This window comes from Rhinoderma darwinii, chromosome 5 (genome assembly GCF_050947455.1).
Source record: "Rhinoderma darwinii isolate aRhiDar2 chromosome 5, aRhiDar2.hap1, whole genome shotgun sequence".
Lineage (NCBI taxonomy): Eukaryota > Metazoa > Chordata > Amphibia > Anura > Rhinodermatidae > Rhinoderma > Rhinoderma darwinii.
In genome coordinates this window covers 201,687,192-201,710,387 of record NC_134691.1, presented here as the reverse complement: position 1 = coordinate 201,710,387, position 23,196 = coordinate 201,687,192, and the positions used below count along the sequence as shown (strand labels likewise).

Here is a 23,196-nt window from a genome sequence, read left to right as displayed (position 1 = left end):
CTGTCTAGGCCCAAATGGCCACAGGGCACTCTTTCAGTTTTATGTTCTCCCATAATTCCAGCTAAAAAAAAAACCTATATGGTCAACATTAGAGATGTTCGGTCCGAACATCAGGAAAAGTTCGGTTCGCAGCGAATCCGAACTTCACCGGGTTCGGCCGAACCCGGTCAAAAACATTATACAAATCGGCAGCCACTTGTCTCTATCAATCACTGATAGAGAAAAGAGGCTGCTGATTAAAAATAAAATAAAAAGCATTTCATACGTACCCGGTCGTTGTCTTGGTGACGAGTCCCTCTTCTTCCTCCAGTCCGACCTTCTTTTCTGACGTGGCAGCCTGTGATTGGCTGCAGAGGCCTCTGCAGCCTGTGATTGGCTGCAGCGGTCACATGGGCTGTAACGTTACCCAGGAATGTCGGGCCGGATGTCGAGAGGGACGCGTCACCAAGGCAACGGCCAGGAGACCGGACTGGAGGAAGCAGAAAGTTCTCGGTAAGTATGAACGCCTTTTTTTTTTTTTTTGACAGGTTACTCTATATTCTGATCGGAATTCACTGTCCAGGGTGCTGAAACAGTTACTGCCGATCAGTTAACTCTTTCAGCACCCTGGGCAGTGACTATTTACTGACGTCGCCTAGCAACGCTGCCGTAATGACGGGTGCACACACGTAGTCACCCGTCATTACGGGGCCTCATGCACATGACTGTAAAAACACCCGTCATTACGGGTCGTAATTACGACCCGAAATAGCGGGCCCATAGACTTCTGTTAGCCACGGGTACCTTCCCGTTTTCTCACGGGAAGGTGCCCGTGCCGTTAAAAAGATAGAACATGTTCTATTTTTTTTATTTTACGGGCCGTGCTCCTATACTTTATAATGGGAGCACGGCTCGGAAAAACGACCGGCTGCCCGTGGCCGGCCATGCTCATCTCCTGAAATACTCTGTGCTGCCTTAAACTCTGTGGACAGAGTTTAAGGCAGCTCAGCACAGAGTATTTCAGGAGAAGAGCGTGTGATTGGCTGCAGAGGCCAGTGCAGCCTATGATTGGCTGCAGAGGCGGTCACGTGGGATGAAGCGTCATCCCTGGAGGCCGGCCTTCTGACGTCATCCTGACGTGTGTGACCGCCACTACAGCCTGTGATTGGCGGCGGCGACATGGATGGAACGTCATCGCTGGAGGCCGGACAGGAGGAATGTAAGTATGAACGTATTTATTTTTATTTTTTATTACATTAAAATTGCATTTTCCGTGCGCCGAGCATGGTACTGTCAAGGTTGCTGAAAGAGTTAGTGCAGCCCATTAACTCTTTCAGCACCCTGGACAGTACCATGCTCGGCTCACGGAAATTACAGGTTCGGTCAGAGCTAGTTCGGTCCGAATCGAACTTTTTCGTGAAATTCGGCGAACTAGCCGAACCGAACTTTTCATAAGTTTGCTCATCTCTAGTCAACATAATCACTATACCCCCTAAATGAATACTTTTCAGGGTGTAGTTTTCAAAATCGGGTCACTTCTGGGGTTGTTACATTGTTCTGTTAACTCAAATCCTCTGTTAATTGTGGAGTGGGGCCTATAAGTCATTCAAGCTATGTCTTGAAAGCCAGAGGGTATTCCTTTGCTTTTGAGTCCCACTGTGCTGCCAAACAGCAGATTACGGCCTAAGTTGGGGGTATTTTTAAACACAAGAGAAACAGTGCAATAAAAATTGGAGTACATTTCCTCAGTTTCACGTGCTGGATACAAAACAAGATGTCCTATAAACGATGCATTTGTGCACCGGTTATGCATTAATGCCACAAAATGTGGGATTAAACTACTTACTACAGCCCAAAATAAATTCCCTAAAGGGGTTTAGTTGTCAAAATGGGGTAACTTTTTAAGGGTTTCCATTGTTCTGGCACCTCAGTGACTCTGTAAACGTGACATGGCACCTGAAAACCATTCCAGCAAAATCTGTGCTCTGAAATCCAAATGGCGGGCCTTCTTTTCCTGACGTGGGTCCAAACAGCAGTTTATTACCACATATGGCATATTGCTTTAATCTGGAGAATTTGCTTTACAAATTTTGGGGTGCCTTTTCTCCTGCATTCCTTGCAAAAATGAAAAAGTTTTTTTATATAGGTCTAGTTTCCAAAATGGGGTCTTTTTGGGGTGTTTCCACTGTTTTGGCCCCACAAGACCTCTTCAAACCGGACATGGTGCCTAAAATATATTCTAATAAAAAGGAGGCCCCAAAATCCACTAGGTGCTTCATTGCTTCTGAGGCCTGTGCTTCAGTGCATTATTACACTAGGGCCACATGGGGGGTATTTCTAAAATCTGGGCAAAAAATATAGAGTTGCATTTCTTTTGTAAAATCTTCTGTGGTAGAAAAAAAACCATGTATTACAAATAAATTTCATAAAAAAAAAAAAAAAAAAAACATTTGTAAATTTCACCTCTACATTGCTTTAATTCCTGTGAAACGCCTAAAGGGTTAAAACACTTTCTGAATGCTGTTTTGAATACTTTGAGGGGTGCACTTTTTAAAATTGGATGATTTATGGGGACTTTCTAATATATAGGGCCCTCAAAACCCCTTCAGAACTGAACTGGTCCCTGAAAAAAAATGGCCTTTCAAAATTGTCTTGAAAAATTGCTGCTAAAGTTCTCAGCCTTGTAACGTCCCAGAAAAGTAAAAGGACATTCAAAAAACTTTGCAAACATAAAGTAGACATATGGGGAATGTTAATTGGTAACTATTTTTTGTGTGGTATTACTATCTGTTTTACAAGTAGATACATATAAATTTAGAAAACAAATTTTCTCAATGTGGGTTTTTTTTTTACAAATAAATACTGAATTTTTTGAACAAATTTTTTTCACGAACACAAAGCACAATATGTCATGGGAAAACAATTTCAGAATCACTTGGATAGGTAAAAGCATTCCAAAGTTATTACCATATAAAGGAACACATGTCAGATTTGAAAAAATCGTCTGTGTTCTGAAGGCCAAAACAGGCTCAGTCCTGAAGGGGATAAATACATATACTGAATATGCCATAAAACAAGCAAGTACAATAAACATAAGCTTTCTGAGTAACAGACTGGTACAGAGGGTCCTGTCCTTCCCAAAATGGAAGAAATCAGAAGGCACTTAACAGCTGTGTTCTCTGCACAATTAAAAAAATGACTTTCTTAAAGGTTTTTCCCATTGAGTGCGCAGAGTGCTGAGTGTTAGTCATATACAGTATGTTGCACTTCTGCCAACTTTTTTTTTAGAGCGTTTTTTTTTCCCTTGAGACATCTCAGAAACGTTTTAATATGACAGGGCCCCTAACATTATGTGACGTATATATCCGTCAAGTGCGGGTCATGATGATCTCTGGGTACTGCCACTGTGTGCACGACATCATCAGCAGGAGCGCGGCTGTTATACACAGCCATACTCCTGCCTGGATCAAAGGTAACTCTGATATCGCTACGTAGCTTAACCCCTTAGATACCATGGCAATAGCGGCGATGGCATCTAAGTTGTTTGACAGAGGGACGGGGCTCCTTCTGCCCATCAGTGGCCCGCTAGGCGCCAATGAATCACTGCGTCAGCCATGGGCCTAACCGAAGGCATGGCCTAATGGCCGTCAGTTTTACACTGACAGACAATAATGCTTTGGAATATTATAAGCTCTGACCTGTTCCACAAACATTTCGTGCATTGCATCTATCAAACCTGTCTCCAACCATTAGTTGTTCCACATCCACTCCTCTTTGGTTTAGGAAAACCCATGTCACTGTAGCTGAACAGTTTTTGTAAACACTGCCAGTTAGCATGCTTATAACCTGGTCATCCGATTCCACATCCTTCCAACCCGTCCCTCTTATCATGGATGCGGTCGAACACTACAACTATCAGCTGATGAGGTAAAAATAAGAATATCACTACTTAAAGAGGCTCTGTCACCAGATTTTGCAACCCCTATCTGCTATTGCAGCAGATAGGCGCTGCAATGTAGATTACAGTAACGTTTTTATTTTAAAAAAACGAGCATTTTTGGCCAAGTTATGACCATTTTTGTAGTTATGCAAATGAGGCTTGCAAAAGTCCAAGTGGGTGTGTTTAAAAGTACAAGTCCAAGTGGGCGTGTATTATGTGCGTACATCGGGGCAGGTAAGTCGATCTTACCTGCAAACGCTGATGCTGCTGCAGAATCAACTGTAGCCTCTGCTGCCGATGTGGCCGTCACGATGCAGGACCTGTGAGTGACGTCACAGATCTGCACTGTCACAAGCTGGGCGTTCTGAAGAGAAGAGGATGTTACTTCTCATCAGAGCGCCCAGCTAGTGAAAGTATTAAAAACGCCCCGATGTACGCACATAATACACGCCCAGTTGTACTTTTACTTTTAAACACACCCACTTGGACTTTTGCAAGCCTCATTTGCATAATTACAAAAATGGTCATAACTTGGCCAAAAATGCTCGTTTTTTAAAAATAAAAACGTTACTGTAATCTACATTGCAGCGCCTATCTGCTGCAATAGCAGATAGGGGTTGCAAAATCTGGTGACAGAGCCTCTTTAAAAGTGATCATGATCTTTACATTCACTATATAATTTACTACCCAATGATCATTCAAATAAGAGGTAACATGTATCTCACTACGTAGCAATTATTTGAGTAAGGGGTAACATGGCTCATTATTAAGCTACATTCACACGAGCGTGACAGATTTACTTGCGTAATAAACGTGCATAAACCTGTCCGTGCGCGTTGCGTTTTTGCATCAGTGTACTTTGCGTATGGTATGTGTTTTTCACGCACTTGCAAGCACTTTTTTTTTTCAATATAATTGATGTGTGAAACACGGACAGCACATAGATGTGCGTCCGTGTGTTGTCTGTGGTTTTCACCCACCCATTGACTTCAATGAACGACTAGGTGCGTGACATCGCACAAATATAGGACATGCAGTGAGTTTCACGCAATGGACACTCGGTGTGTGAAAACTCACGCATGTTTGAATAGCCCCATTGAAATCAATGGGTCAGTGTTCTGTGCATTGTTTCAACGCACCGCACACGGATGAGAATCACGCTCGTCTGAACCAGCCCTTATATCGACTCATATGTTCATCAAGTTGTAAACAAATATACACAGTTGAGTCACATTATTATGACCACCTCCTATTTTTAACGTCGGCAGCGCGTAGCTACTCAGACCGGGCAAAAGTTGCATTCAAAAGTTGGGGGAACAGGTGCGACTAGTGGATAAATGTGATACACGTTGTAATTAACATGCTAGCTGTAGTCCCTAAAAACAGTCAAAAAATTTTGCTGTTTGTTCAATTAAACTTACAGGTATATACATACAGAGCCACGAGGCCCTCATTCAGCCCTTACTGTTCATTATAAGGCCAAACACTGAGGGAAGGGGAAAATTTTTTAAAAAACTAAACAAGGAGAGGGAAAAAGGGGGAGTAAAAGGACAACGTTTTTCCAAAAATATTATGGGTCCCGAAATAACAAGAAACGAACAACCGATTTTATATAAAGCTGTTTCTCAAAACTAGCGATACTAACAGAACTTAAATTCCAACATATCCAGCCCATTACAGTAGTAAATCCCCTCCTATGCTTCAGTGGAACGGCCAGTCACAGAAAGACAAGAGAATTCTTGTCCCAATATTCTGTGAAAATAGAAAAATACATATCAGAAGCCAAATTAAAGAGAGAGTCCGGTTTCAGAAAATTAATGTTATACAATTTTCTAATATACCTTCTGTATTAATTCCTCACGGTTTTCAAAATCTCTGCCTCTTCTTATTCAGTAGGAACATTCATTGTTTACTTAGAGGATAAAATTCTGTCCATGGTCATGTGATGGACACACAGGTGCACGGCTTGTTACAGTATGTGTATCAGAGCTGTGTCTTTTGATCCCAGCAGCTGTGTCCATCACATGATCATGGAGAGAATCCACTGGAAGTAAACAATGAATGTTTCTACTGAATAACAACGAGCAAAGATCTTGAAAATTGTGAGGAATTAATATAAAAGGTATATTGTAAAATTGTATTATTTGGAATTATTTAAAAAAAACAATTTCCAGACAACCCTGTTTATTTTTTATATATATACACTACCGTTCAAAAGTTTGGGGTCACCCAGACAATTTTGTGTTTTCCATGAAAACTCACACTTATATTTATCAAATGAGTTGCAAAATGACTAGAAAATATAGTCAAGACATTGCCAAGGTTAGAAATAATGATTTTTATTTGAAATAATAATTTTCTCCTTCAAACTTTGCTTTCGTCAAAGAATGCTCCATTTGCAGCAATTACAGCATTGCAGACCTTTGGCATTCTAGCTGTTAATTTGCTGAGGTAATCGGGAGAAATTTCACCCCATGCTTCCAGAAGCCCCTCCCACAAGTTTGATTGGCTTGATGGGCACTTCTTGCGTACCATACGGTCAAGCTGCTCCCACAACAGCTCTATGGGGTTGAGATCTGGTGACTGCGCTGGCCACTCCATTACAGATAGAATACCAGCTGCCTGCTTCTTCCCTAAATAGTTCTTGCATAATTTGGAGGTGTGCTTTGGGTCATTGTCCTGTTGTAGGATGAATTGGCTCCAATCAAGCGCTGTCCACAGGGTATGGCATGGCGTTGCAAAATGGAGTGATAGCCTTCCTTATTCAAAATCCCTTTTACCTTGTACAAATCTCCCACTTTACCAGCACCAAAGCAACCCCAGACCATCACATTACCTCCACCATGCTTGACAGATGGCGTCAGGCACTCTTCCAGCATCTTTTCAGTTGTTCTGCGTCTCACAAATGTTCTTCTGTGTGAGCCAAACACCTCAAACTTCGATTCGTCTGTCCATAACACTTTTTTCCAATCTTCCTCTGTCCAATGTCTGTGTGCTTTTGGCCATATTAATCTTTTCCTTTTATTAGCCAGTCTCAGATATGGCTTTTTCTTTGCCACTCTGCCCTGAAGGCCAGCATCCCGGAGTCGCCTCTTCACTGTAGACGTTGACACTGGCGTTTTGCGGGTACTATTTAATGAAGCTGCCAGTTGAGGACCTGTGAGGCGTCTATTTCTCAAACTAGAGACTCTAATGTACTTGTCTTGTTGCTCAGTTGTGCAGCGGGGCCTCCCACTTCTCTTTCTACTCTGGTTAGAGCCTGTTTGTGCTGTCCTCTGAAGTGAGTTGTAGGAAATCTTCAGTTTCTTGGCAATTTCTCGCATGGAATTGCCTTCATTTCTAAGAACAAGAATAGACTGTCGAGTTTCACATGAAAGCTCTCTTTTTCTAGCTATTTTGAGAGTTTAATCGAACCCACAAATGTAATGCTCCAGATTCTCAACTAGCTCAAAGGAAGGTCAGTTTTATAGCTCCTCTAAACAGCAAAACTGTTTACAGCGGTGCTAACATAATTGCACAAGGGTTTTCAAGTGTTTTGTAATCATCCATTAGCCTTCTAACACAGTTAGCAAACACAATGTACCATTAGAACACTGGAGTGATGGTTGCTGGAAATGGGCCTCTATACACCTATGTAGATATTGCATTAAAAACCAGACGTTTGCAACTAGAATAGTCATTTAGCACATTAACAATGTATAGAGTGTATTTCTGATTAATTTAATGTTATCTTCATTGAAAAAATTCCAGATTCATCCCTTTTGGAAATAAAATGCCAAGTTCGGGAATTGACCGAGTTTCTTTTTGATTCAACAATCATTCAGTGTCACCACCCTTCCTTAGTATTGGAACATGGTCTATCACTCTATATCTCAATTGACTTATGCTATGTCCCTTATCCAAAAAATGTTTAAGAACCGGTAATTCTAATGGTATTTTTGTATTTAAGTATTTTTACTTCATTTATGGTTTGCCCTATGTATGCCAATTCTCAGGGGCGTGTTAACCTTTAGACCTCATATTGGATTCACATGTGTACTGATGTCTAATGTGACATATTTTCCCCATCCGAGGATGTGCAAATGTGTTTTTCCTTACCAAACTGTTACAATTGTAACAGTGAAGTATCTCTTTGTCGAACTCAAATCTGTGCATGCTAGGATATCCCTCATACTCTTACTTCTCTTATAAACCATAATAAGCTGAGCTTAAACTCTGAGATTTTATCTCCTAATCCTCTCCGCAACAACCCTTATTTACTCCGTATAATTTGTGCAATCCTGCCACTCAAATGTTTAAATGTCGATACAAAAGGAATCTTCTTAATCGTCCACGCTTTATCTAGCAAAGTAGTGTTACACCTGAAATTATGTATCCGGTTTTTGTGGCTCTCCAAAACAGAATTTGGATATCCAAGTCTTAAAAGTTTTTCACACATGTTAACATTCTGTGTAAACCTGTCATCCTCAATTTTAATCCTTCACACCCTTAATAACTGGCTCCAAGGTAAGGAGTCCAACATATTTTTAAAGGCCATGTACACCTTTGAAAATGCATTTTTTTTATTTTATTTTTTTATTTTATTTATTTTTACAAAAATTTGTATCAGTGCTGAAACCTGTATTCGTCAGGTCAGTGGCACTGTCTGGTTCAGGGACAGCGGGTCCTGTGTGTCTCTAACACGCAGGATCAAGCTGTTACTGTTTACAACCAAGTTATGAATGGATGTGATGGATAACGAGTGGACCCGCTGACACTGAACCGGTCAGTCGCACGGACCTAACGGGTACAGGATTCAGCGTAAGATATGGCTGCTGTGTATGCAGAATACAGAGCAGCTCTATTTCAAAAAGTATAAAGAATTTTCAATAAAAAGTAATTATAAAGTTGCACCAAACACGCTAATTGACCTTTTTATAAAAAATAAAAAAAATCTATTTCAAATGTTGACATGACCTTTAAGGAGAAAGTCTGATGTATCTTTGTTGTAAGATGATAAATTAGTTGCAAATGCTCTTAACACTTTGTCTAAAAAGATAGCAATATTATTAAAGATGGACTACCTACCCAAGACCATTGTCCTCCCTGGGGAATTTCGCAGATCCTTATGTATCTTTGGGAAGATTATAGATATTCGGAGTAATGGGATTAGAAGACCATACAATTTTTCATCAATTAAATTACCCGGTGATGCTTTTATGAGGATGACTTCACATTTACGCATCTTGACGAATTTTGGATCAGAATCTAATAATTTATATACATTAATGTCTTGTAGTTGACCCTATATTGACTCTCGATAAAGAGGTGTCCATCACTACAATGCCCTGCTTTTTAGCAGCCTTGTAATACTGAGGCTGGGTTCACACGACCTATTTTCAGGCGTAAACGAGGCGTTTTAAGCCTCGTTTTACGTCTGAAAATAGGGCTACAATACGTCGGCAAACATCTGCCCATTCATTTGAATGGGTTTGCCAACGTACTGTTCCGACGACCTGTCATTTACGCATCGTCGTTTGACAGCTGTCAAACGACGACGCGTAAATTGACTGCCTCGGCAAAGAAGTGCAGGACACTTCTTTGCAACGTAATTTGAGCCGTTCTTCATTGAAGTCAATGAAGAGCAACTCAAGATTACGGGCGTCAAAGACGCCTCGCATAATACGAGGAGGAGCTTTTACGTCTGAAACGACGCAGCTGTTTTCTCCTGAAAACAGTCTGCCTTTTCAGACGTAAAAGACAGTTCTCGTGTGCACATACCCTAAGAGTGCTTGTCTGTCATCTCTATTTAAATTAGGTCCAATCCCAAATCCCTCACCACTTTTATATTGGTTAATCTTGTCCTGTACAAATTTTATATAGAACTCTATATGATCAGTATGTGGCTGAAAAGTACTTTTTATTATGCAGATTCTAATCTTTCAAAAACATTCTGCCAACTTATTATGTATGCTCCTTCTCAAAATATGCTTTAAGTCTTAAACATCTAAAGAATGTATGCCAATCAATATTCAACCAGGATATCAGGTCCACCCAGGATATGAATGCCAGGAATAACTTACCTCCCACGTGCCATGTGCCCCTCTCACTATAGCAGCCTTGTTAAGACCAGCAACTCTGCCAGTGAAAGGGTTAAGTGTGGGTAGGGAAACCCAGTGGCACTTATGACTGCAGGGAAGAGCAAGACCGCAGAAAGACACGGTGATTACATAGGAGTAAAGGCAGGATGAACTGAGCATGCTCGACCCAGAGTGAAGATCTACTGGAGGACGTGTCCAGTAGCAACAAAAGGTAAACACAGTGGAATGGGATATTTCGGGAGATTAGAAGTCAGGAATGGTACATTTTCAAAAAAGGGTGTATTTGCAAAGGTTGTGATCTTGGAAATACCCCTTTAATAAAAGATACTTTCTTTTGGTCTTAATTTTAGGGAATGCTATCGTCGGATTGAACACTTGAGAAACCGTAAGGATGTTCTTCATAATCCTGTGACGGTCGCTGAAGAAAGAAAATCCAGCAAAGCTGAGGAAGAGAATGTTGGAAGTGATGATGAAGATATTCTGCCATCTATGCTTACTCAGAGCTGGCGTGAAAAGGGGGTTTTCCTTTAGTTTTCCTTTCTTTTATTAAAAATGAAATTCTTTATCTAAATGCCCAGTATATTGTTAATAGTTCTACACATCTCTCCTGTATTAAAAGTCTAATATTCCTAAATACCCTCAATACCTCCAGTAAAAGGTACCCTACGCACCGGACAAAAATGCTGCGAAATTTTCATGTGCGGAAATTCTGCAGCGTTTAGACTAATTAAATTTACGTGTTGCAGCTTGAGAATTCGCACCACAAGTCAATTTCCACATGTATTTTCGGTGTTTTTTTTCCCCCAATCTTGATTTGATTCTGATCCACTTTGCTGCTGCTGTAAAGCGCTGCGGAATTTCCACACGGACATTCTTCAGCATTTTCGTCCTGTGTGCAGAAGGCCTTACTGTGCAGCTCTTGTTTTTGCAATTTAAGGATTCAGAATGCTTTTTGGAAATTTAGTAGACCTCTTGGTCCAAATAGGTCTGAATAAACAAACAAAATCTAATTGGTTTTGCTGTAACTTCCCGGGCTCAGATCTTTGTCCGTTAATATTTGTGTTTTTTTTCCCGTTTTGGCAAATGTAATATTTCTTTTTTGCTCTTGGGTCCCAAACTTTTTTTTCTAAATATTTTTTGTAAGCTTTTTGTACAGTTATAGGATTATTGAAATGCATAAATATAATTATGTGTTAGGAATTTTGACTTCCGTTTATAAATTAATTTTGTTTGGATAATTAAGACCGTTGCCATTGTTTTTGTTAATCTGTATCCTGGTGGTAACACACGCACGCACGCACACACAGGCTTTAAAAACATATGTTTGTAAATGACAATGGTAGTCACATTAAAGGGGGTTTCCGATCCGGGACATTTTTTTACATATCCACAGGATATGTTATGAATGTCAGATGCGGTTCCCACCTCTGGAACCCACATCTATCTCTAGAAGCTGGTCGCTGAAACCCCGTTCTACCTCTGTGTTGTTGCTGAAGCTTGTGATTTCCGACCATGTAGAAGAAAACAGCGTAGCTTGCTGAGCTACGCTGTTTCCATAACTCCCATAGTAGTAAATGGCAGTTACCGAAGCAGCGTAGATTCCCATAGAACTGAATGCAGCTCAGCTATTTTCTTCATGGTTGGAAATCACACGCTGAAGTGACAACACCGAGGTAGAACGGGGTTTAGGGGGACCCGTTCTAGAGAAAGGTGTGGGTCCCAAATTTATCTGACATTTATTACATATCCTGTGGATTTGTCATAAATGTCCCTGATGGGAAAACCCCTTAAATTATATAGTTATTCTGTTGCTGCTTTATAACTCATAGATCTATATCTAAATAAATGATCTGTTAATGAACATCATATTTGATCTAAAACTATGGTTGTCGGTTGGATAAAAGGTAAAATATATACAAATGTTAAAAACTATATGGGGGGTAGCGTTAAAAAGTTGCAAATTATGGAGCACGCCATATTTGTGCAATCATTTTTGACTTTTTACTATTTTCCACTGCTCACGACACTTTAAAAAAAAATGAACAAGGTTTAGTCAAAGGTGCCGGGTCACCTGTGACTCCACACATTTACTATAATTTACACCACAAATTGGCAGAAATTATAGCGGAAATCTTTTTTGTGAATGGACAGCGCTAAATGCAGTTAAGTTATGAGGAGACGTGCTTCTCTCAATAAATTAGTCGCATCTTAGGCCTCATGCACACGACCGTAGCCGTGTGCACAGCCGTGATTTTCGGGTCGGCCGGCTGCGGACTGTCAGCCGCAGGCCGCCCGCACATGCACATGTCCGCGGCCATTGTTTTCAATGAGCCCGGACCGCAGAACCGGGCCGTAATAAGACATTCCCGTTCTTTCTGCGGTCCGGTCTCCTGGGCCGTACACGGACCGCAAAAACTACGGTCGTGTGCACGGCCCCATAGAAAAGAATGGGGCCGCAATTTTCCCGTGGATTTTCGGGGGAATTGCGGCCGCAAAAACACGGTCGTGTGCATGAGGCCTTAGTCCTCCAGACTTCAATCGACGACTGCCCCTATGCCTACTGAAGCAATTAGACCATAGATGTACCAGCAATTATGTTGTTCAACAATACCATAGATCCAACATTGGTTATAATATTAGGTAATCATGTTAATACAGGTAATTTAACTGCTTCCCGACTGCCCGTTGTATGTATACGGCTGGCGATCAAAGTCCTTAAAACCCGCGCCATAGTAGATCTATGGTGCAGGTTTTAGCTGACTGCCCAAGCGGTGACTGTTGGGGACCCTGAAGCTTTCTTTGCTTCTATCTTTTCTAAATGCTTGTACACGCACGCACACGCACGTCCTGAAGGCTCAAAATAGGTCCTCTTTAACTGATTTAGGACCGGGCTATCACTTCTAAGGAAAACTTATAAAGTAATATTTTTATATTTTAGTCTCCCTTCTCAAATAGATATAATTAGGAAAATTAAAACATTTTGTCTTCTAATTTAATGATAAACCCTTTTGCCTTTTAAGAAGAATGCTTGAGAAAGGTCCTGAGGGATTGAAACGTTGCATGGGTGATTAAAGGTTTTCTTAGTTTTTGAAGTGCTGCCTCCTTGTCCGTTTTTCTGTCCGATATTGGGGACCTTGGACCGGGTTCTGAAGAGGCGTGCACCGCTTTCGCGGTTCGGTGCTGTGGTATTTTTCTACTTCTAACCCCTTTAAGCCGACACTGTATTGTAGAGGTTACTTTTCAGCAGTCATCTCATTATTATCACGACAGGAAGAATTGCACTGAAACAGAGACATAACTTGAAGCTCCTTGGCCCCAATATAAAAGCTTTGAAAGGGGCCCCACCTATCAAGTGCCATTTATAATATTTTTTTCTTATTATGTGGAAGAGGGGCCTTTGGCTCTCAGGGCCCTGGTGCGACTGCCACCTTTGCTATTGCTACGCCCCTGCATTGAAAGGTAATACCTCTATTTTAATACTGGAGGCAGATAAATCAGGTTCCCACCATTGACTATAGAGGGACACAGGGCCGGCACTAGGATAGATGGCGCCCTGTGCGAAATGATCTTAAGGCGCCCCATCCCATCATTAAAAAAAAAATGCCCCATAAAAAAATTATAATGCCCCTTTAGTGCCCCCATACAGTATAATAATAATATTTAATAATATATTACAACCCCTTCAAGGACACAGTATTTTGTCCTCTAATTGTGCCCACAGTATTAGGCCACCTGTAGTACCCCTATACAGTATAATGTCCGCTTAGTGGCCCCCACACAGTATAGTGCCCCCCTGTAGATTTTGCCATATAGCCTCCCTGTAGACAGTGCCGTAATCCCCCACCTCCTTTTTGTAGATCGTGCCATACAGCCCCCCCCCACCTCCCCCTTGTAGACCGTGCCATACAGTCCCCCACCTCCCCCTTGTAGACCGTGCCATACAGTCTCCCACCTCCCCTTTGTAGACCGTGCCCCCAAACAAAAACAAAAATTGTACTCACCTAGGCCCCATTCCCATGATGAACTGAGCTTCTCCATGACGGGATCCTGTAGCCTAGTACAGAGTTTCCCAACCTTTTCAAACTCGAGGCAGCACTGGAAAAATAAAGTTGTTTCCGGAAAGACAGAAAACGGCTAAGAACAAGCACTACACTCGTAGGGTCTGTTCACACACGTTTTTTGTAAGGCAAAAAAAAATCTGCCTCAAAATTCCTTCAGCAACTGACAGCGTTGTGTGACCTTTTTTTTGTGTTTTTTCTTAAGCTGTTGAAGCGAATGCAAAAGACGCAGGAAAAAAAGCTCCAAACGGGCCCGGCAGGTATTTTCTGTCTCCTATTAATTTCAATTGGAGGTCAGAGGTGGAAACCACTTGAAGACCATCAGCCCCCCCACTCACAGTAAAATGACCATCAGCCCCCCACTCACAGTAAAATGACCATCAGTCCCCCACTCACAGTAAAATGACCATCAGCCCCCCACTCACAGTAAAATGACCATCAGCCCGCCACTCGCAGTAAAATGACCATCAGCCCACCACTCACAGTACAATGACAATCAGCCCCCCACTCACAGTAAAATGACCATCAGCCCCCCACTCACAGTAAAATGACCATCAGCCCACCACTCACCGATTCCCTCTGTAGGTAGCGCCACACAGCCCCCTTGTGGATAGCACCACACAGCCCCTTGTAGGTAGCACTACACAGCACCTTGTAGGTAGCGCCAGACAGCCCCCTTGTAGGTAGCGCCGCACTGCCCCCTTGTAGATAGCGCCGCACAGCCACCTTGTAGATAGCGCCACGCAGCCCCCTGTAGAGAGTGCCACGCAGCCCCCTGTAGAGAGCGCCACACAGCCCCCTGTAGAGAGCGCCACACAGCCCCCTGTAGAGAACGCCACACAGCCCCCTGTAGAGAGCGCCACACAGCCCCCTGTAAAGAGCGCCACACAGCCCCCTGGTTGGAGGTGCCACACAGCCCCCTGGTTGGAGGTGCCACACAGCCCCCTGGTTGGTAGTGCCACACAGCCCCCTGGTTAGTAGTGCCACACAGCCCATAGTCCCCTTGTAGTGCAAGGACTATGAAATGACCCTGATAGCTGGCGGGCAACAGACATTCAAAAAATGACAACTGTGCAGGAGCACACAAAATACCCAGCTTTCCCGGCTATCAAATAAATGTGTGGAAATAAACTAAGATATAACTTTTATTTAATCTAGCTAAATCTTAGTTTATTTCCGCACATTTATTTGATAGCCGGGAAAGCTGGGTATTTTGTGTGCTCCTGCACAGTTGTCCTTTTTTGTAGGTAGTGCCACACAGCCCACAGCCCCCTTGTAAATAGAACCCCCCCCAACCCCTTCCAGTATAGATAGCGTCACTGTAGCTCCCTGAAGGAGCGGAATCTCCATGTGGTCGGGGATTCCGCTCCTAGAGCGCTGCTTGATGTCTGTCCATATATGGAGAGTGACATCAGGGAAAACGCCTGAAGCGGAATCCCCGGTCACAGAGTTGCTGACGCTGTGACTGTCAATTTCACTCCAGGAGAAGCTCCTGTCGTCTGTGTCCATGACGTCATTGGCTTCTGGAGTGGAATCCTCGGTCATAGCGTTTGCAACGCTGTGACCGGGGATTCCGCTTCAGGAGTTTCCCCTGATGTCACTGTCCATATATGGACAGATACATCAAGGAGCGCTCCAGGAGCAGAATCCCCGGCCACATAGGGATTCCGCTCCTTCAGGGAGCTACAGTGGCGATAGTAGATAGCAGAGCAGGGAGATACCTCCCTGCTGTGCTATAGTGCCGTCGCTATAGCAGCCGCAGCGGCTGCTAGTGGCGCCACCGCCCTCATGCCCGGTGTCACCGCTAGCAGCCGCTATGGCTGCTACAGTGGTAGCGACGGCCACTAAGTTAAGCGCCCGGGTGGAAAGGCGACTGCAGTTAGTGTGTGTGTCCCCGCTGGTAGTTGCAACAGCGCGGGGATACACACACCCGCTGGCGCCCCTCTCGCCGTGTGGCGGCTGCCGCCCTGTGCGACCGCACTGGTCGAACGTATCCAAGGCCGGCCATGGAGGGACATCTCTGTTATCGATCCTATTTCTCTTTCCTACACAGTCCATATCTCTGAACTGCTGTTTACAGAGCACAGCAGCAGTTCAGACGAGATACGCGATCTAGACAAAAGTATTGGCTCACCTACACATTACACCCACAGGAGCTTTGGTGACATAACATTCTAAATCCATAGGCATTAATATAGATTTGGTTCTCCCATCTGCTCCCCCTTGCTGCTAAAACAGCTTCCACTATTCTGGGAAGGCTTTCTACATGATTTTGGAGTGTCTGTGGGAATATGTACCCATTCATCCAGAAGAGAATAGGTGAGGTCAGACACTGATGTTGAAGGAGAGGGCCTGGCTCTCAATCTCTGTTCTAGTTCATCCCAAAGGTGTTTGATGAGGTTGAGGTCAGGGCTCTGTGCGGGCCAGTCATGTTCTTCCACACCAAACTCACCCAACCATGTCTTTATGGACCTTGCTTTATGCACGGGGGCACAGTCAAGCTGGAACAGAAAAGAACCTTCCCCAAACTGTTCCCCCAAAGTTGGAAGCATATGATTGTCCAAAATGTCTTGGTATGGTGAAGCATTAAAGGGGTTGTCCAGGCTCTGGGCTGTTTTTTATACTCCTAACCTATTGACAGGATAGGTCATCAGTATATAATCGGTGGAGGTCTGAAACACGTATCCCGCACCGATCAGTTGTTACGGCTGCCTCTTGGCGCCAGAGCAGATGGCTCCAGTCACTGTATAACGCCCGAGCTGGGTTACTGCGGCTATGCTCCTATTCACTTGAATAGGAGCAGAGCTGCAGCACGGCTACTATACTGTGACCGGCGCCATCTGCTTCTGGCACAGACCACTACATAGCTTCCGGCACCTGGAGGTATTCGGAACAGCTGATCGGTGCTGGGTTCGGGAGTCGGACCCCCATCAATCATATACAGATGACCTATCGTGTAGATAGGTTAACAGAATGAAAAAACACCCCCTGCCTGGACAACCCCTTATAGCATTTTCCCTTCTCTTACAATCTTTAGAATTGGCACAATGCAGTCAGGCAGGTGACGTTCTCCTGGCATTTGCCAAACCCAGATTGCCAGATAGGTAAGTGTAATTCGTCACACCACAAAACATGTTTCCACTGCTCTAGAGTTCAGTGGCGGCATGCCATGAAGCTCCCGATGCACGTTTTTTGCATTTTTTATTTTTTTATAGATATTTTATTGTTACCATCTATTGCAGTACAAAAGATAATACATTTTTTCATATTACATATATCATTTATAACTCGATAAATCTCAAGACGCATTGTATCATTTCAACCATGACTTCGCTTTTTATTTGAACCCTTAACCCTCCTTCCCTACCCTCCTTCCCCCATATTACAACCTTGCTTTTGTCTTATGTCCTCTCTTCATATTCAAACTCCTTAAATGTTATATTAATTTCTTCTTGTGAGAAAAATAAAGTAGTCTTTTTGTTTTTTAACCTCTTAACGGTTTCTCTTTTTTTTTCCCATTCCTTTGTATGCATATTGTTTTTATATTCCAACATTAACAGTCTCCTTACTATGGTTCTAAAATGTGTATATGTTGGGGGATACAGTGAAGGAAATAAGTATTTGATCCCTTGCTGATTTTGTAAGTTTGCCCACTGTCAAAGACATGAACAGTCTAGAATTTATAGGCTAGGTTAATTTTACCAGTGAGAGATAGATTATATAAAAAAAAACAGAAAATCACATAGTCAAAATTATATATATTTATTTGCACAGAGAAATAAGTATTTGATCCCCTACCAACCATTAAGAGTTCAGCCTCCTCCAGACCAGTTACACACTCCAAATCAACTTGGTGCCTGCATTAAAGACAGCTGTCTTAAATGGTCACCTGTATAAAAGACTCCTGTCCACAGACTCAATTAATCAGTCTGACTCTAACCTCTACAACATGGGCAAGACCAAAGAGCTTTCTAAGGATGTCAGGGACAAGATCATAGACCTGCACAAGGCTGGAATGGGCTACAAAACCATAAGTAAGACGCTGGGTGAGAAGGAGACAACTGTTGGTGCAATAGTAAGAAAATGGAAGACATACAAAATGACTGTCAATCGACATCGATCTGGGGCTCCATGCAAAATCTCACCTCGTGGGGTATCCTTGATCCTGAGGAAGGTGAGAGCTCAGCCGAAAACTACACGGGGGGAACTTGTTAATGATCTCAAGGCAGCTGGGACCACAGTCACCAAGAAAACCATTGGTAACACATTACGCCGTAATGGATTAAAATCCTGCAGTGCCCGCAAGGTCCCCCTGCTCAAGAAGGCACATGTACAGGCCCGTCTGAAGTTTGCAAATGAACATCTGGATGATTCTGAGAGATTGGGAGAAGGTGCTGTGGTCAGATGAGACTAAAATTGAGCTCTTTGGCATTAACTCAACTCGCCGTGTTTGGAGGAAGAGAAATGCTGCCTATGACCCAAAGAACACTGTCCCCACTGTCAAGCATGGAGGTGGAAATATTATGTTTTGGTGGTGTTTCTCTGCTAAGGGCACAGGACTACTTCACCGCATCAATGGGAGAATGGATGGAGCCATGTACCGTCAAATCCAGAGTGACAACCTTCTTCCCCCCACCAGGACATTAAAAATGGCTCGTGGCTGGGTCTTCCAGCACGACAATGACCCGAAACATACAGCCAAGGCAACAAAGGAGTGGCTCAAAAAGAAGCACATTAAGGTAATGGTGTGGCTTAGCCAGTCTCCAGACCTTAATCCCATCGAAAACTTATGGAGGGAGCTGAAGATCCGAGTTGCCAAGCGACAGCCTCGAAATCTTAATGTTTTACAGATGATCTGCAAAGAGGAGTGGGCAAAAATTCCATCTAACATGTGTGCAAACCTCATCATCAACTACAATAAACGTCTGACTGCTGTGCTTGCCAACAAGGGTTTTGCCACCAAGTATTAAGTCTTGTTTGCCAAAGGGATCAAATACTTATTTCTGTGTGCACAATGCAAATAAATATATATAATTTTGACTATGTGATTTTCAGTTTTTTTTTTTTTTATATAATCTATCTCTCACTGGTAAAATTAACCTAGCCTAAAAATTCTAGACTGTTCATGTCTTTGACAGTGGGCAAACTTACAAAATCAGCAAGGGATCAAATACTTATTTCCTTCACTGTATGTGGCTCCAGTGGTCTAAAATAGTTTTCTTTGCGGCCATCAACATAAGATGTATACTGTAGTCCCTAAATAAATTTTTATCCCTTATATCTACATTATTATCGGAGTGCAAAATATGCGTCCATATATCCATGGATATTAATGTCCCGTTAAGATAATTTATTTTATCAGTTACTTCTATCCAAAAACTTTACATTCTTGGGCAAAACCAGAGTCCATGGAGTAAATCCGCTTTCTCTTTATAACATTTTGAACATTTCTGTTCATATCCCTGGATATAATGCTGCAAGGGTTTATCAAAAGCATAAATAGTCTGATGAATTATTCTCCAATACATCTCTCTCCAATTCTCAGAGGAGATTTCTCTATTTACCTTTTTGTAAAGCTTTAATAATCCTCTCATATATTTCTTCTTCGCCTTGCCGCAAAGATAACATATTTTTCCACTTGACTCCTATCTGTCTTTCTATATCCCCTTTATCTGTCCTCGTCAATATTCTGCCATATATCGCTGAGATATTTTTGGATGTCTCCATCAGTTTTTTATATTCTCTATCTCCTAGATCATCTGTATTCTTTGTTTCTTTTAATAGCTGCTCAAGCTTTCCCCTTACCTGCATGTAATGAAGTCATTTGCATTCAGTATCCCTGTTGTTTGTAACAACGAGAACTTCTTTATTCTTCCCTGAATATCCATAATATCATCTATCTTATTAATTCCCTTTTCTACCCATTCCATCCAGGTTTTCGTATCCATCATTTGTCCAATAAGGGGAGTATATCTCAACTCTAATTCTACATCAAAATAGGTTGATTTTCTACATAGCCTTCTAATTTTCCTCCACGTCGCAATGGAATCTCTAAATAGGATGTAGTTTCCCTGACCTTCTTTCATTTCTGATATTTTTGCACACGTTAGGCCTCTCAGGGATATTGGGTGTGCAAGGAGTTCCTCTATTTTCTTGTTTGTTAATTGGGACTTCCCTTCTCTCCATTCTTTTATATATATAAAAATATAGCCCCAATTATATATTCTAATGTTAGGCATCTAGATACCTCCTCTCTTTTTTCCCTATACAGACATTCCCTTGCTACCTTAGGTTTCTTACCTTTCCATATAAAATTCAAGAAACTGTTTTCCACTTTTCTGATCTCTCTGTCTTTTAGAAGTCACGGGAGCATCTGCATAGGGTATAATGGCCTTGTGAAACTAATAATTTTTAAAAGGTGACTCCTTCGAAAAATGGATAGAGGCAGTTCCTGCCATTTTTTTTAGTTCTTTGGTCTATTTGATCTATAATGGGGCCAAAATTACTATGATATATTTTTCTTGTATTTCTATTTATTTTTGTTCCCAGGTATTTTATCTGTTCTTTCGCAATGTGTAGGTTAAATTTCTCATTCCAGGAGACGTCTGCTCCTTCAAACAACATTTACCCCTTTCCTGCAACTTGGCGTAAATGCACGTCCAGTTGAGCAGTAACTTCACGCACCTGGGAGTGCAGTTACGTCCGTGCTCTAAAAGTTAACCGGTGCTACACAGCAGCGGCGGTTAACTTCTCAGTCTGTCTGCCCTGATGTCCGGCAGAATACAAGGGACCAATCGAAGCGGTCCCTTGTTGAAGATCGCTCCGATTGGTTAGTCTGTGCAGACTTACCAATCGGAGCATAGTTCTTAGAAAGAAATACGTCACAGGCTCTGAACTCCTCTCTTGGAGTCAGGAAGTAGAGGAGATCAGAGCCTGTAGACATCGTATGAAGAAAAAGCTGTAAAAAATGAACCCCTTGATCACAGTCTGTAACTGTGATCAGCCCCCCCCCCTTCCTCTCCCTGTCTGTAAGGGATCTTTTTTTTTTTTTGTTTTCAAAATTCATAAAACTCAAAAAAAAAAGTTTAGTCAGCGTCCATTTAGTCCGTGTTAGTCAGCGTCAGTGTTAGTCAGCGTAAATTTAGCCAGTGTTAGCGTAAATTTAGTTAGTTAGTCAGCATCAATTTAGTCAGTGGTAGCGTCAATTCAGCCAGTGTGAGTCAGCGTCAATTTAGTCAGCGTTAGTCCGCGTCAATTTATTTAGTGTCAGTCCGTGTCAGCGTTACTTAGTTTCAGACCGTCTGTCAGTCAGCATCAGACCGTTTGTTAGCGTCAGACCGTCTGTTTGTCAATCAGTCAGCGTCAGTTAGTTATCGTCTTTTTGTCAGTGTAGTTTAGTCCGTGTTAGTCAGTTTTAGTATCATAAAATAAAAAATAATGTTAGTGTTAGGTCAGCGCATCAGTCCGTCTGTTAGTCAGCGCCAGACCATCTGTCAATCAGTCAGCATCAGTTAGTCATTTTGTCAGTGTAGTTTAGTCAGTCAATTTAGTCAGCGTCCATTTAGTCAGTGTTAGTCTGTGTCAGCGTCACTTAGTTTCAGACCGTCTGTTGGTCAGCGTCAGTCAGTGTGTGCTTGTCAGTTAGTCATTGTCTTTTTGTCAGTGTAGTTTAGTCAGTAGAGATGAGCGAACTTTTCGAAAGTTCGGTTCGGCTAGTTCGCCGAATTTCACAAAAAAGTTCGATTCAGACCGAACTAGTTCGGACCGAACCTGTCACTTACGTGCGCCGAGCATGCTACTGTCTCGGGTGCTGATAGAGTTAATGGGCTGCACTAACTCTTTCAGCAACCTTGACAGTACATGCTCGGCGCGCGGAAAATACAATTTAAATGTAATAAAAAAATAAAAATTATACGTTCGTACTTACTTTCCTCCTGTCCGGCCTCCAGCGATGACGTTTCATCCCTTTCGCCGCTGCAGCCAATCACAGGCTGTAGTGGCGGTCACTTACGTCAGGATGATGCTTCATCCCACGTGACCGCCTCTGCAGCCAATCACAGGCTGCAGCGGCGACATGGATGAAACGTCATCGCTGGAGGCCGGACAGGAGGAAAGTAAGTATGAACGTATTATTATTTTTTTGGGCATGTATGTATGTTTGCATGTATGTATGTATGTTGTCATGTATGTATGTATATATGTGCATGTATGTTTGCATGTATGTTGGCATGTATGTATATATGTGCATGTGTGTATGTATATTTGCATGTATATATTTGCATGTATGTTTGCATGTATGTTTGCATGAATGTATGTTTGTATGTATGTATGTTTGCATGAATGTATGTTGTCATGTATGTATGTTGTCATGTATGTATGTTGTCATGTATGTATGCATGTATGTTGTCATGTATGTATGTATATATTTGTATGTATATTTGCATGTATATATTTGCATGTATGTATGTTTGCATGTATGTATGTATGTTGGCATGTATGTATATATGTGCATGTATATTTGCATGTATATATTTGCATGTATGTTTGCATGAATGTATGTATGTATGTTTGCATTTTATGTATGTTTGTATGTATGTATGTATGTTTGCATGTATGTATGTCGTCATGTATGTATGTTGTCATGTATGTATATATGTGCATGTTTGTATGTATATTTGCATGTATATATTTGCATGTATGTATGTATGTATGTTTGCATTTATGTATGTTTGCATGAATGTATATTTGCATGAATGTATATTTGCATGTATGTATGTATGTTGTCATGTATGTATGTTGTCATGTATGTTGTCATGTATGTATACATGTTTGTATGTATGTATGTATGTTTGCATGTATGTTGTCATGTATGTTTGCATGTTTTTATTTTTGCATGTATGTTTGCATGTATGTTTATATATATATGTGCATGTATGTAATTATGTTTGCATGTATTTATGTTTGCATGTATATTTGTGCATGCTTGTATATATGTATGTATGTATCTTTGCATGTTTGTATGTATGGTTTCATGTGTGTGTGTATGCATGTATGTATGATAGTTTGCATGTATGTATGTGTGTATGTTTGTATATATGTATGTATGTATGTTTGTTTGTATATATGTCTGTATGGCCAT

General features: G+C 41.9%; 1 protein-coding gene across 1 annotated transcript in view; it reads left to right on the top strand.

Annotated features, from left to right (window-relative positions):
- ZNF830 (zinc finger protein 830) overlaps positions 1-13,047 on the top strand; it is a 44,091-nt gene extending 31,044 nt beyond the window's left edge. Inside the window, exon 10 of the mRNA XM_075826861.1 lies at positions 10,350-13,047. Within this exon, the coding sequence (XP_075682976.1) occupies positions 10,350-10,530 (181 nt within the window). The 3' untranslated portion in view covers positions 10,531-13,047. The remainder of the gene's footprint in view (positions 1-10,349) is intronic.
- The last annotated feature ends 10,149 nt before the right edge of the window (positions 13,048-23,196 follow it).